This window comes from Perca fluviatilis, chromosome 16, assembly GCF_010015445.1.
Source record: "Perca fluviatilis chromosome 16, GENO_Pfluv_1.0, whole genome shotgun sequence".
Taxonomy (NCBI): Eukaryota; Metazoa; Chordata; class Actinopteri; order Perciformes; family Percidae; genus Perca; species Perca fluviatilis.
This window is the reverse complement of record NC_053127.1, coordinates 12,309,852-12,325,579: the sequence shown is the minus strand read 5'-3', so window position 1 is coordinate 12,325,579 and position 15,728 is coordinate 12,309,852. Positions and strand designations below refer to the sequence as shown.

General features: G+C 42.3%; 1 protein-coding gene across 1 annotated transcript; it reads left to right on the top strand.

The window, feature by feature from the left end:
- Positions 1-3,086: 3,086 nt before the first annotated feature.
- LOC120544437 (rho GTPase-activating protein 22-like) lies at positions 3,087-10,914 on the top strand. The gene is made up of 9 exons (XM_039778174.1): positions 3,087-3,171; positions 5,476-5,589; positions 5,849-6,056; positions 6,158-6,290; positions 7,522-7,595; positions 8,192-8,313; positions 8,389-8,623; positions 9,108-10,094; positions 10,217-10,914. Exons 1-9 carry the CDS (start codon positions 3,120-3,122, stop codon positions 10,455-10,457), a joined length of 2,166 nt encoding a protein of 721 aa, XP_039634108.1. The 5' UTR covers positions 3,087-3,119; the 3' UTR covers positions 10,458-10,914.
- Positions 10,915-15,728: the final 4,814 nt, after the last annotated feature.

Genomic DNA, 15,728 nt, shown 5'->3' with positions numbered 1-15,728 from the left:
CGGTGCTCTTGTGGCTGAATTGGAGCAAACCCTGAAACCAGAAGAGTGGAGTCTGTTAGCAGCTGATCAATGGCCGTGGCGTTGGGATAACACGTGCAATGAAGACATGTGGCTGTAAAGTTCACATGGCTGCACTCATGATGATGTAGTTGATACGTCTGGTGTATATGTTAAGCCTGTAGGCAGGACAACTATTCAAGGGACAGTTTCCCCCAAATAATTCCTACATGAAAGTGCTTACAACCAGGTCTGTGGATTATCTTAAGTAACCAGGTCAGGATTTCTGAAAAGAGACATTGCTGTTGAGTTGTTGAAATTAATTTTTTTGGTGCTTTGAGCACCACAAGCCAGAGTGCCATCTAGTTCCATTATATTGGAGAGGAGGCAGACATCTCTCTGGATACAACACTGGGCAACTCACTGAAACAATAAACAATCTAGACTGATAAATAGGACTACAGGTACAGTCAATTTTGGGGTGTGCCTAAATAAAGTCGTGATAGAACTGTCTTTAATATTTGATTGCTTGTATTGATTCTAACAAAGCTTTAGCAATACACTATATACTGAACTGTACTTTAGGCCAATTAATTTATTGAATTGGACTGTATTTAGAGAGAGAGAGAGAGAGAGAGAGGAAGAGAGAGATCCTAATACTTTAATTGAGTTCAAAAGTTGACTGGGCCGACAAGCCTTTCTCGCTTTTATGTCCACTTGAATCACGGTGACAGTGTGTGTGTGTGTGTGTGCTGCAGCATACTTGAGCAGCAGCAGAATTTGAGCCAGATCATCTCTCTCTCTCTCTCTCTCTCTCTCTCTCAGCTGTGATTACTTTGGTAAAACAGCGCTGCGTCGCAGAGAACCAATTTTCCTAATGCACCCTTCACACACACACACAGCATGGTTATTGATGAGGTAAATGGGGAGGGGGGCAACAAGGGGGCACACACACTGCTGGGAAATGGAGAGAGAGAGAGAGAGACAGACAGACAGACAGACAGACAGAGAGAGAGAGAGAGAGAGAGAGAGAGAGAGAGGGTAAGGATAGTTGGAACAAGACAGAAGGACGAGCTAGACAGGGACAAAGAGAGGGACAACGGGAGAGACAGATTGGAAGACAAAGGGGACGGAGCGAAGGAGGAGAAGGACGGGGATGACAAAGACTTGGACATTCGGATGTGTAGACTGTGTTCTGGAAATGGAGCAGGGCCAGTTAAAGAGCTAATACAGCAAAAGACAGAGAGGGAGACAAGGAAGGAGGGAGGATGCAGGAGCCAATACTAAGACCGTCTCCATCCTGATGGACGATGGAGTAGTTTGACTTCATGGCCGGAAGAGACGAGGATAAAGAGATTAAAATGTTTGGATGGTTTAACTTTTCGTCAGCTGCTGACGGAACATATAATATAGAAAGAGAGAAGTACAGAGAAAGAGACAGGTGGAATGATGCTAATCCTGTGTCTCATACAGTGGGAAAGTAATCATGATGTACTCCAAAGAAAGGAAACAAAGTCAGACATCTTACTCCTCGTGCTTTTGAGTCTGTGTATGTGAAAGGGATTCTCTGTCAAATTTAAAGCATCAAGAGGACAAATGAAGACAGTGTCTGGGGTTCTGGATATATGGAAGAATGCACCCTAAATGATCCTTTTTGTGGTAAATGCTGATGTTTAAGAGAAGTACTACCAAGAGAAACCAGCACATCCTTTATGAAGGAATTTTCTGCAACAAGCAACCTGGAACATTTTGCAGGTTGTGTTGCTCACTAAGCAGCATTGCACATGTGTAGGCTGAAATTATGTCTCTCACACGTTTTGAACTTGTATATGTCAGGATTTTTTTTCCAGAAACCAGTGAGACATTTTGTTTTCAGTGGCTCTTGTGAGGAGGAGGATGGATGCTGAAAAAAGCTGATTTTGTTGAGTAAATGAACTGAAACATGTGCATCCAAAGAGAAAATATTATAATAATAGTCAGAGAAGAGCTTATTTGGGAAAGATTGCAACTTCCTGGGACCTTTCTCTCTCTGTGACTCCATATTCAGCTAGAACTTCGCTTAAAGGCTGATTCACCAATAATCTCTCCTCAAGATATTCTCTTTAAAGTGTATTTCCACACAGAACCTCGTTTGAAGACTACGCCCTGGAACTTCTCGTCAAGAATTTGCCCACCAGGAACTGCTCCTAAAGGTGTGATCCTGTATCCAAAGTTCTCCCTTTAAGGCTCGGTGCCCATCAGACACTCCTCACTTTGAGGTAAAATCTTTCTGTAAGGCCCCACATCCACAAGAAAAAGCTCTATTTAAGGTGTAAACCTTACAAAAAACGGTTCTGTATCTACCAGGATCCTCTCTTCAAGGCTTTATGTCAATCGAAGCAAACTTGAGGTTAGCATGAACACCAGGAACCTCTATGCATCAAGCAAGTTCAACTAACTGGAACTCTACCTGAAACCTTTCAAAAATGTGTAAACGCCCATTTGAAATCTCTTTTTAAGGCTGAATTATCTACATGATAATATTAAAAACCCACCAGGAACTGTATAACTACCTGGAACCTCCCTTTAGGCTTTACATATTAATTCTCCTCTCACTCTTTTAAAGGTGTTCCAGCTTCTAAAATCCACTTCTCTTTAAGGCTGACTATTTAAGTGGAATCTCTTTTTTTAAGGCACTATATCCACCAGGAACCATGAACCTATCATTAAAGTTCTTCAAAGTAAAGTTAAACATCTACAAAGGACCTCTCTGTAAATATATCAACTAAAAAGACACTATATCCACTTAAATCCATCCAGGAACCTGTTTTATATAAAAAGATTTTTCCCCCCAGGAACAACTTTTCATGGCCATACATCTACCAGGATGTTAAAAACAAAGAACTTTTCACAATCTGCCTAAGTCCGATAGCTAAAACTAGGAATCTGGGCGGTAATAGGGGCCCACGACTGAAGCGTGACGAAAGAAAAACCATAAGTGATGCAGTTTTTTTATGCACCGCTGCTGTCTCACCCTCTAAACTTTCACAAGTCAGGTGCAAAAAACTTTCACATCGTTGTGTCTTAGTTACGCTGAGCATCTACAACTGTTACCATAGCAACCGGAGCAGGAGTGCTGCAGAATGGGACTCAGCTGCTTCAAGTCCTGGAAACATGACAGTACAGGCCACAAAGGTGAGCCACATGCACGCACGCACACACGCACACACATACAGTACATGCCATCAACATATTGTTTGTTAATCCCTCCAGAACTCTAGCTGTGTGTGATTGTGTGTTGCCCTTCAGTGATAGGCCTATATGTTAAATGCTGACTCAGGGTCTTCTATCTGAGATGAGGTGACTTTGTGTGTGTGTGTGTGTGTGTGTGTGTGTGTGTGTGTGTGTGTGTGTGTGTGTGAGTGAGTGTGTTTCATACATATATGTATGATGTGACTTTGAGGAGGACAGAAAGTGGTGCAGGATGGGAGATGGGGAAGAAGATGGGGATAAGTGTGTTAATGAGATGAAGATAGGGATGGGTGGGCGAGAGAATGTAGCTTATGTGGTGTGTGTGTGTGTGTGTGTGTGTGTGTGTGTGTGTGTGTGTGTGTGTGTGTGTGTGTGTGTGTGTGTGTGTGTGTGTGTGTGTGTGGGTGTACTATAATGGTGGCTGATTGTGGGGGTTAATAGAAATTTGACATGGGTGGTCCCATGTTACTTTTTTGTTCTTTGTTAAGATTCATGTCATTTGTAACACCATGTCTTTGGTCGTGGTGTTACTTTCTTAATCCCCATTCGGACAGGATCAAATTTCAGGGGGAGGTGGGTAATCAAATATGACACTGACCTCACATTAAAAAAGACAGCATTTGCTAAAATTATATACATTTACCTGACAAAGTCCTCTACACGGTAATAAATTTCATGTTAGTTTAACTTGGAAATGCAAGTTCCCTTGCTGCCTTGAAAATCGAAGTTCACTCAACTTGAAGACTGCCTTTGTTTCAACTTAGAAATTAAAGTTAATGAGGTTGATGTAACTACAGTGTTCTAGTTTTGTTAAAGTTGTTCTTTTAGTTGATTTAACTTTGTATTACTTGGTTTAACTTCCTACTTTAAGTTCAAACAAATCATTTATTTTCTTTAATAATGCAAGAAACCTTCCTTGCCTAGTATAACAGACATACCTTTCTTCTTTATTTCAACTCACACTTTCAAGTTAAAACAACATAACCACATTTATAGCGGAGATACCGTGGGTGGGGCCACCCCAGGGCCCCGTGCAAAATAGCAGCCTCTCTGCTGATCTTGTGTCACTTGACATAAAATGGCCGCTAGTGAAGTGACACGCCGCAGATTAATGGCTGAAGGAAGCTCATTACTGCTCAACGTCTAACACTGTAATATTCCAGCTCTTCTTACCAAACGTAACAGTCACTTAACTCATGGTTACAAATGTAAACCAGCACAACAATGACAATTACCAGGCAACAAAACACTACATTCTAAACACACGTTTAATAAACGTAATTCATAAAGTTACATTTGTATTTCGAACAAACTGCAAACTTTTCAGCAAATTTTAACAAAACTCTATTTACCGCCTTGCATCATGGGAATTGGCCAGCCAATGAACCAATAGCAGTCCTGACTGCAATTGGTTGATAACTTAACTTACATACCTAAGTTTAATCAACACATAAATCTTTTTAAATAGTCAACCCAACGAATAAATGCAAGTTTAACTTTCAAAAACTCATAAAGTTGAGTTCAAAATCGACAACTTGTATAAGCTGGTTCAGTTAAAAATAAGAAATAAGTGGACATAACTAAATGGGTCTGTAATATTTTACAGTGTAGCATCCATGTGCATTGTAACATTTTGACCATGACCAACATATTTCTTTCTCTTATAAACAAGTAGTTTTGTGCCTAAGCCTAACTAAACCTAAATATTGTTATAATGTTTGTGAAACTCGTCCTGCTTTTTTTTGGACTGGAATTTGCCTCCAGTATGTTGAAGCACACTTCGGACAGATCGTATGCACTGTATTCCACAGGAAGTTAGCATTTTCTTGCATTAAACACTAGGGGGCATACTTTGCATACTTGACGGAATTATGGACCCCAAAGAAACCCTTGTGGAAACAAGGCATAAAGGGGAAGTGTGCCAATTTCACTCCTCAAAGTCTGTTTACATGTGAAACAAAATCTGTGGTTGTGGGTAGCCCGCTCCTCATCTCTGTTTGAGGCTAGCGGCTCAAAGCTTCATTAGCCACTACTAGCATAACACATTAGCATAAAAAGGTACACTATTACAATAAACCACACAGAAAACTTTTGAATGCACTTGAAGTAGACTACATTAGCATTGTGTAATTGTAATGGTCAGCAGTGATTGACTTGCAACTTGGCTTGCATTTTGACTTAGTTATAAAAACTTGAGGCTTGACTTGGACAAGCTCCCTAAAAACAGCCCTGTTTGTGTATAAGCAGGTAACAGAGACGTGTTGGCCAGCCCAGGCTCGTATTTCTTCCTCTCCAACAGTGCCGGTCAAGGTGACGAGTGGCTGAAGAGCCTCAACAAGGGGGTCTGGATCCCTTTCACAGGTAAGTACACCTTAGTCTAGCATTGCCAGACCAATCAACATAGCACTGTGGAGTACGGTTGTGGCCACACCACAGGTACTTGTACTCCAGACTAAGGTCACCTAAACACGCAATATGACAGGCCAGCTACATGTCTCACTCTGTATTCTGGTTTCTTTTTTCTTTTTTTTAGCAATGTGAACGATTTTCAAAGACCTTACCTCTTGTTTCTGATTGGATGGTGGAACTTAGCTCTATTAAATATCTTCCTCTCTTGCAGGGGTCTTTGGTCAGCGTCTGGAGGAGACGGTGTTATATGAGCGACGTTATGGGGTACGTTTAGTTCCTTTAGTGGTGGAGCAGTGTGTGAACTTCATCAGGGAGCGTGGTTTGCATGAAGTGGGCTTGTTTCGCCAGCCGGGACAGGCCAGTCTGGTCAAAGAGCTGCAGGAGGCTTTTGATGCAGGGGAGAGACCTTCCTTCGACAGGTACAATCTCCCAGTTTTTTTGTACTGTAATGTTTTCTGATCACTTGTTCTTAAAAAGGTTTTTAAAAGAAGTTATAGCTTGCTGTGTGTTTTGCCTGCAGTAGCACAGACGTCCACACAGTGGCGTCACTGCTGAAGCTCTACCTCAGACAGCTGCCGGAGCCTCTGGTTCCTTACAGACGATACCAGGACTTCTTGCTCTGTGGTCAGAAGCTGTCGAGTGACCGCACACTGGTAACTGCAGCTCTGTGAACAATAGTCAAACAATTCATAGAGCAGCTTAACACCCCCTGGAAATCTTGTTGATGCTGATCTCTAGTGGTTTAACTTGGCTCACCTGCCTGCTCAACCACAAAGGGCAACAGAACACTGCTCTTGGGATATTTTGAAGTGGGGTTGTATGAGGTACTTTTCCATAGTAAGTGTATTTCCTACAGTAGATGGCGGTCAACACGCCCCCAGTTTGGGGAAGCAGACAAGAGTATTGACAAGGAAGCTAAGCAATGTGCTGCTTTGGACGAGGGCAGCAGCGAAACATATTTTAGCCACTGAACAAAAGTCCGGTAATACACTGAAGTACCTCATACAACCCAACTTCAAAAAATCTCAAATATCGCTTTAAGTTACTCTAAAAGGTACAGTTATCTATAATTTCAGTATTTCTTACAGTTTATTAATGAGGCTGAACAAAAACATTTGCAAAGCCTCCTTTTTTAATAAATACATTTTTTATAATTATTTATATTCATGTTTACATCAGCTATCTTCTTTAGCTGGTTAATTGCTGCCACTTACATGGCATACAGTAGCATATAAACTTTCCCCTCTAGTAAATATATAAACAACATTTAGCAGTTGGCACCATAGACCGTATATTAATGGACAGCGCATGTGTGACATCACCCATTGGTTTGTGGAGATCTGCCGTCGTCGAGTTTGCTGTTACGGGCGCAGCCATCTTGGTTGCGGATGTGACAATTTTAGACAAGAAGGAGTGAGAGAGGAGCTGCTTACACTCTATGTTACGTTACCCACTTTCACTGGCAATCACATCATAGCCACGCCCTAAAATACCCCCGCTTTATCGTTGATTTTAAAATCAACGAGATATAGTTTAAAAAATCATCATTCTGTGTTGCAGAAGACATAAAACTAGCAATTGAGACCATAAACTCATTATGAAAATGTTTACTGAGGTAATTAATCAAGTGAGAAGTGGGTCACTTTCTCATAGACTTCTACAGAAACCGACCTCCTTTTGCAACCGCACGTGTCGCCCCCTGCTGGAATTCAGATAGAATGCAGGTTTAAGGCACTTCCGCATTTGCAGCACTTCGCCGAACCGGATGCGTTGTCCATTAATATTATACAGTCTATGGGTGGCACCAATAAAGGAAGAAAAAAAAAACGTCCTTTCTTCCTCCCCCCTATCCTGAATCCCATCCTCTTATTATTCCCCCCTCAGGTTTTGGGGGAGTTGAGGAATCTTCTTCATGAGTTGCCAGTTGCAAACTTCAACCTACTCAACTTTATCTGCCAGTAAGCACCTTGTTATTTAGACTGACAGTCTGTAGCCAGGTTTTCATTAAAGGTGCCCTGCCATACAAAACCGTTTTTACTTCCTTTACTAGGTCCATATGTGTTCCTCCTTTGTCAGCTCTAGCCACTGAAAAGACATAAGCAGAGAAATCAGGCCAATTACAAAAGCTGGTCAGTCTGATATCATATTGCCTGAGCTCATTACTATTCATTAACTCGCCCAGTTGGGCTGGGTAAAGGATTCTGACAGCCAGTCTCTCATTGGCTAGCTGTTAGCCAATCAGATTCAAACAGCTTAGCTTGTTGAATATTAATGAGAACTTGCAGAAATCGAGCTGAGTCTTCCTGTAGGCTTTCTATACTATGCTAGAATGGCTTGAAACAAGGTAACCAAGGCATTTTTTCCAGTCCACGGTAGAACTTTAGACATTACCACAAAGTAATGAAATGGTGTGGCAGGGCACCTTTAAAGTACTTGTCTTGTTTTGAAAAAAAGTGTTATGTTATATAATATTAATGGTTAAACTTGTCTTTTGTTTATGCTTTAAATGGGTGGTGGAAATGTATGTTGACTGATTTCAGCATTTAAAATGCAGGTTTCTAAATGAGGTCCAGAGTTTCTCCAGCAGCAACAAGATGAGTGGTCAGAACTTGGCCACTGTGTTTGGGCCAAACATCCTTCGAGCCAAAGCTGAAGACCCACAAAGCATCATGGGAGGTAGACAGCACAATATAATTGATTAATTATTCATTTTTTTTGAAGAATGTCTTAATGTCTCTACGTGTGTCCTAGGTGCAGTACTGGTCCAGGTGCTGATGTTGGAGCTGATCAGAGAGCATGAGTCTCTGTTTGCCAAAATCCCCCCACTCATCTCCGCCCGTCCACCTGGAGGTTCACATGCATCACCAAGTGCTCTGAGGCAGCCTCATCTCCACCCGTCGCCCTGCCTCCGCCAGCTGTCTATGCCTCTCATCGTTGAGCGGTCCGGAGAGCCAGGACAGCCTGGTGCAGACGAACAGAACTCCAGGTGCAACAGACTAACTGTAACAAAGCTTCGCCATCAACCCCACAACAACTCCAACAAAATAATTTCCCTGAGGGGATCAATAAATATTCTGATTCTGATTTACATCTCACAGACTCACAGTCTATCTGCGTGCTCTGGCAACTAGCAACTTCCAAGTGCCTACAAAACAAAACACAATAGGAATAACTCGAGAACATCATTCACACAGAGGGAGAGGGAGACAAGTAATGGATCCCCCCCCCCCCGAGCCTCCTCTTTCCTGGCCTTTTATTCTTTTGTCCTAGACATGCCAAACCAATAACATTTTCTTCCTACTTACATCCCTTTTCTCACACACATCCATCTTTAATGTTCAATTCTACCTTAAATGATAAAACATTTTATCACATACTGTTGTAAAATTGGTCCTTGCAAGTGCAGTGATTTTAGAAGTAAAAAATGGATCATCTTGAAAGTCTAACCTCCCTTTCCCTGCTTTCTGTAGTTGCATCTACACTGCTGCTGCCAAATCAGATGTATCCTTTGGCCGGAAGAGACTTCTCGGCCATCGCTACACCTCCTCACACCCAGAGAACTGCTTCTACCCCTTGCCCTCCTCCAGTCAGCCCCTTCAGCACCACTCTGACAGACACAATATGGATTATCACCAGTACCACATGGGCCAAGGACCATCCTCTGCAAATGTTCAAGCCTCTACAAACAGCCTTGAGCTACAAGACCAACTGCCAGACAGCTCCAAGCCCAGACCGATGCTCATGGGCTGGGCAAAGGCCTGGCCCGGCCCGACAGAGGCAAGTGCTGGCTTCTGGAGCTCTGGTGCTGCAGAGGAAGAGGGTGCAGTGCCAAGAACAGCCAGCGAGGGCAGCAGTGAGGCTCAGGAGGACAGCAACCTTTCTGCCTATGACAACTTGGACAAAGGGTCTCTACGTCAGAGGATGGAGGACGTCAGTGGTGGACATTTTGAAACCAACGATTCAGGAGGCCATATTGGAATGTGTGAAGAGCAGGTAGAGGTAGAGGAGGAAGGGCAGACAAGGGACTCATCCTCTTCATGGTCTTCCTGCGAGATTCTACCATTGGACGAGAGCAGTGATGCATTGGGAGCGGTTAGTCCGGACGTGTCACCAAAGAGACTTAAAAGATTACCTTCAAGTCAGGTAGCAGAAGAGGAAAACAGTGATAATGACGATCATGAAGACAACAATGAAAATGATGAAGACGTTGATGATGATTATAATGAGGATGATGATGATGGTGACAACGTCCACCACCCTACCTCCCCAGCCTCCTGTTCTGTACTCAGTGACAGCCCTCTAAGTACGGGCAGCTCAGAGGTGTTCCTCCCCTCTGGTCCTCCAGACCTCCAGGGGCCTGAGCCTGACTCACAGCCCAGGGACACTCACTCACTCCTGGCTGAGCTGCGGCAGCAGATGGCCCAGCAGAAGGCTGAGTACCAGGCCAGGATACAGAGGTGAGACACCAGCACAAGGAGGACATGTATACAAGTGGCCTGATATTTCACAAATGTGACATTTAGCTACTAGTGTTTGTTGTATAAGTGTATGTACTATATGGTATTTGTATGTATTGCAGGTTGGAGCGCTGTAATGACGTCCTGGAGCGGCAGGTTGCAGTACTACGGCTCAGTCTGGAGCAGCAGAAGTGTAGCCGAAGCGTAGCCGAGATCAAAATCCGCAACATGGAGCAAGCCAAAGCAGACGCCGACTTCCGAAACAACACGCTGCAGAGAGAGATGGAGCTGTTCTTCCAAATGCATGGAGATATCAAAAGAAGAGGAGGGGATGAAGGAGGAAGAGGAGGAGCGAGTCTTTGAAGATGTATACAAAGATAGATGAATTCTTTGAAGGGTTTGGATAGGTCGGAGGATAAGACAGGGAGAGAGGAGTTGTTGTTGCACAGAGCTTGATGAGAAGGATGGATGGATGAACAGTGAGAAAGAGTGAAAGAAGATCTCAACAGGAGATCCAACTCCTCGAAGTTCAATGTTATTGTCCAATCCAGAAGGCAATCTAAATAAATAAATGTTTGTGTAATTTCACGTTAGCCTCAGGCTGAGTAGCTTAAGTTCACGGTTACCAGAAGAATGCAAAAAAGTTAAACTTTAAAGAGATAGTTATGGACGTTGGCAAGCTTCTTCACCTGTGAATGTCTGGACTTCCCCATCTAGGGGCTGTTGGACTGGTATACTGGAGCAACTGATGGACACTCTAAAGCCTACCGATAATCGGCCCTCGGACAGTCTGGCGAGGTCAGTGACTCAAGTCTGTTCGGTGTGTTCTGTGCCGTCGTCCGTCCGAGGGGCCGTCGGCCTTCATTTTGACATGTAGAATCGGCGGGGCGGGCACTGACGGCAGTCGGACTCAAATGACCCATCTGATTGGTAGAGTGCTAACCCGGAAACGGGGAGCGGAATGAGCGTGACTAGAGTCTCTCAAAATCTGACGAAAATCTTTTAAACTGACCTTTGTCGATCTGAAATGACCCATGTGACGCGTTCTTCCAATCAGCTGCCGGTTTTCATTTTTGGGCGACAATACAGATTAGCGCTGCTTGCTGTTATGGAGACGTATTACATCTCGTCGCTTTGGTGTGTTCCAAGGCACGTTTTTTGACCAACTCGGGGAGACTGATCAGTCCAACTGCCTTTTCTGCCGAGGGTCAGCCGTCTGGGCCTTAAGGGTCTTCTTTTTTTATGCAAATACGTCTTTCCAGGAAGCCTGAGTCGAGGTATTTTTCCACATGAAGCCAGGTCTCATTTGAGAAAACAAACTGTTCCTGAACAACCAAGATCTAGAAGAGGAAGGAAACTAAGAGCTTGTCCTCCAGACTATATTTCAAGATGTCAGAACTGTTGTACTGCTGCTCACACTACAAGATGTTTTGTAGTGTCACATTGACATTCACAACTGATCCCAGATTTCAAGATTATTTCAGTAAGAGAGAACAGCTACTGGAGTGCATGTTGCCCGAATTCGAGGTCAGAGTCCATCAGTCCATGTCCACATAACACATGGAACACTAATGTTGGTCTTTGCCTTTTTTAAAGCCATGTTATGTTGTTTTTGAGTGTTCGCTGCCTCCCGCCTTTTCCCACCCATGTTTAACTGACAATCTTAGTGGGTACCGTCTCAGACTTGTCTCCAAGAAACTCAACCAAACATCACTGATGTTTACTGTCATAGCGTCTGGGAAAGCACACATCAAGGTCAAGATGCGTCTCGGAACGGCTCGAACTAGACAATCCATTGTGACGAGAGAAAGCGTTCATTCCCTTCCGACACAAGACTTTCAGTCTCTGACCACAATAATGTATCTGGGACAGGAAAAAGCATAGCCAAAGTTGTGAATTCTGCATTAAGGCTTTAGAAAACTTAGTTATCTTCCAGAGACAGAGAGATGTAGTTTTTCAGTTCCTACCATAGACTGTATCATCTAAATGGAAAAGAAGGAACAAGTTTGAATTCCATGTGGGAAATTCAAGCACCATTCGCCACCACCATTTGCCTCATCAAGGCAGCAGACACTGTACTAAACACTAGCCTTTTTCATGTATTTATTAACCCCGAAATACAGACAGTTGTACTAAGTGGTCAGCTAATATAAGCTAGAGCACAGGGAAAATTTGTGGAAAATCTCAATGTCTGTGTTTCTTTTGTTTTTCACAACTCAGGACCAATTTCAATGGGAATTCATGACTCATGTCCTGTTGTCCTTGCTCTGATAAATGGAGGGACAACATATCAATCAACCGGTAATATTGGAGCATAACTGGTTTACTTTAGGATACAGATCTGGCTACACGGTTTTTCACTATAGTAAAATATATATATTGAGGAACTCAGGAACTAGACTGACTTGCTTTAGAATTCCTATAGACTGAAAGTGCACTCCAACAGAAGCAGGGTGAAGATGTTTTTGTTTTTACATTTTGAGAGGCATCGCAAAGACTGAAAGTGTACCCGGACCCTCTCAAACATAAAGATACCAGAAGTCTTGTTTACTCTGCATGAAGGTGCTTTTGCAATAAAACACTCTCTACGCTTTACCCAAAAATAAACTCTGATAATAATAATCAGCAAATCTCTTTCAGTGTATTTGTCAGTTTTGAACATGCATGTGTCCAGTGGGGCTGGCTATAAATTCACAGATTATCTGATTTAATTGGTTATCACTGCTGGTTTACCCGGGATAAAAAATACAATTGGACACATTTTTTTGTCCAAATTCTGTGACATCTCCGGATTTGGAGGATAGGACTGACAGGAAGCTGGCTGACGATGGAGGAATTATGACTGAGAAGTAACTTTTAGGATTATTCCAACACCACATGAAATGCAGCACACATGCCCCATCTTAAAATGTTAAAGAAAGTGAAATGTATCCACCCTGTGATTGGGATCTGCTCCAAAATGTAATGTGTTCTGCCCATGCTAAACCCTTCCATCAAGTTTCATGAAAATTGGGCCAGTGGTTTTTTCGTATTCCTGCTGACAGACAAACAAAAGCAGACAAACAAACAGAGCCGAAAACATGACTTCCTTGGCGGAGGTAAACAGTTAAAGCTATAGTACATAGTTTCTGTCGCTCCCATGAAGAATTTTAAGTAACGACAACAAAACTGTCGGCGTGTCCACATGATACAAGCCTTCCGTGACCGCCGCCCCTCCTCCACACAGTTGCTGGTAGCCAAGGAGGACATGAAGGATTAAAAAAAGAAATGGACTCTTCAGAAGAGGAAATTATTTTTCATTTGAGTTTCTGCGCGCGAAAGTTGCCAGACGCCACAATCTTCTGAACATAGCCATACTGAGAAATACAGAGAGAGTTTTGTGGCGCTCATAGTCTTAATTAGCTTTGTATCAACTCATTTGGCAATGGCTTGAACATAACGGACATTCATCAATATCAAAAAGTTACGCACTAAAGCTTTAAACTTTAAGGATTCTACTGTGTCAAACTCAGTGGAAGAAGAGTGGAATTAGCGTTCAAGATCTGTTGTAAAAACACAATGAAAAAGGTTTTGGCAAAGAAACACAGAAACGGTATAAATCAAGGAAAATGTCTCTTTATCATCAACTGAAAAAATGTCAAACAGATAAACAGAAACTGTAATTCAGTCAATTTGTACTACAGTCACACCACCACACACACACAGGAGATACATATTTTATATTTCAGTCAGGTAGAGATTTAAAGGGAACAGTGTCACACTTTAAACACAGAGCACTTGTGAACACAAACTATTAAACATAAACGTTAACGGAGCATACACAGTCATATTCATTTAATATTTACAGCTGCTGAAAGCAGAGTGTGTTAGTCTTCTGTATCCAACACAACATCTGACTGACACAGCAGAGTTACAGGTGGCGATTGACTGGGACATTTTTTACTTCCACTGCTGTGTGTCACATAACACATAGAATCTATTACCAGCAAACAGTCTGCTTCCACTTAATAAAAGTGAAATGATAACAACAACTATCAGCCAGGCGCTACATTTCATTTAACAGATGAATCGCAGCGCTCATTAAGCTCTACACACACACATCATCTTGCAGAAACCTTTTATAAAGACCCATTTATTAGCAGTAAACTAGTACTGTAGAATTGTAGTACTAAAGACTACTTTTTTGAAGGTCTCGTCTCGGATGGACTGCATTTTTAATCAGGATTTTATTTCAAGACCAGTCAAGATCACAACTGCAGTAACATCATTAAATACCTACACATAAAATTCACCTCTGCAATGATTATTTTATCAGGACATTTCTCGTGGTACCCTTATACATCCACACACGTAAAAGAGGCAAATTAAGAGGAACCTTAAATTTGCTTTCCGTGGGTGTTTTAGGGAATAAACAATGTGGATCTTTCAGATCAATCGGAGGAGTGCCTATGGTTTGCATGTTCCACATTTTATTTTAAAGTGTGTCTTGCAGTGTGGGACTGCTCTGGTCTTGGTCTAGACTTGGTCTCAACCCCTTGAAGTCTTGGTCTTGTCTTGGTCTTGATGCAGTCTGGAAGTCATGACTTGGTCTTAGTTTAGGTAGTCTTTGCTACAACACTAAGTTGAATGGTTGACACCTCTCTTAGCAACTCAAACCGCTGAAATCTCATTGAAGTTTCTAGAACAAAACCTTGTACTTCAGTTATTTTCTGGTATTGTCGGACAAGATTTTTCTCAACATTTCCTTGCACTGATGACTGCATTTATGTTTAAACGCCAAAAGCAAAAGGGTGTCTGTGAAAAGCTCTTCCACTTATTCTGAGTGACACAAGGTTTCTGCGGTGTGCACACCATCTATCTCTTCACTTCACTGCAGCGGTTAAGCACCAAAACTCATCAGAAACACAAACTCTTTATATATTTGACCGTTGGTAGAAAACAGAGGCAGACATGTTAACGGAGCTCACACACTGAAAACTAAAAGAGGCCTTAAACACTCTTCTTTTTGGTTCTTTTAAGTGTTCCATTTTGATTGAATCCAGCAATCTGAAAACACTGCAGCATGTCAGTGTGAGAGTCCTGGCCACATGTAGCTCCGATTTTTTTTTTTTTTTTTTAAACACACACATCTTTTATCTTCTGATCCGTAATGAACCAAAATCTGTTGCTAGAGTAGCATATATTAACAATATTAATCTATAAATTAAAACATCTATAGAAAGTGGAATGCAAAACAAATGAGTGGAACGTTTCAGTGTTGAATTGTTTTCAGATCTTTTTGCACTGCTGGTTTGATTCGTATTCAACCACACTGAAGGAATTGGTTAGACTTATTCTTCCCACCTTGCTTAATGAAATGCACCTTTAGGAAGATAAATGATACGGTTTAAAGACAAACAGGATGTAAAGACTATCAACACTGAAGAAGAGGAGGTTTTCTCACATTTCGTTGCATTCTGAAGGGCTTTGTAACACGAGAGGTTTTGGGTCAGGTTGGATAATCGAGCATGTGGACTCTACGGTGGGAAGAGTGGGAATAAAGTGCATTTACAGGAGGGTCATTTTAAACCAGGATCACCACCATCTTTACCTTTAGCTGGACAAAGTCCTCAAGATCAGTCAGTCAGTCAGGCT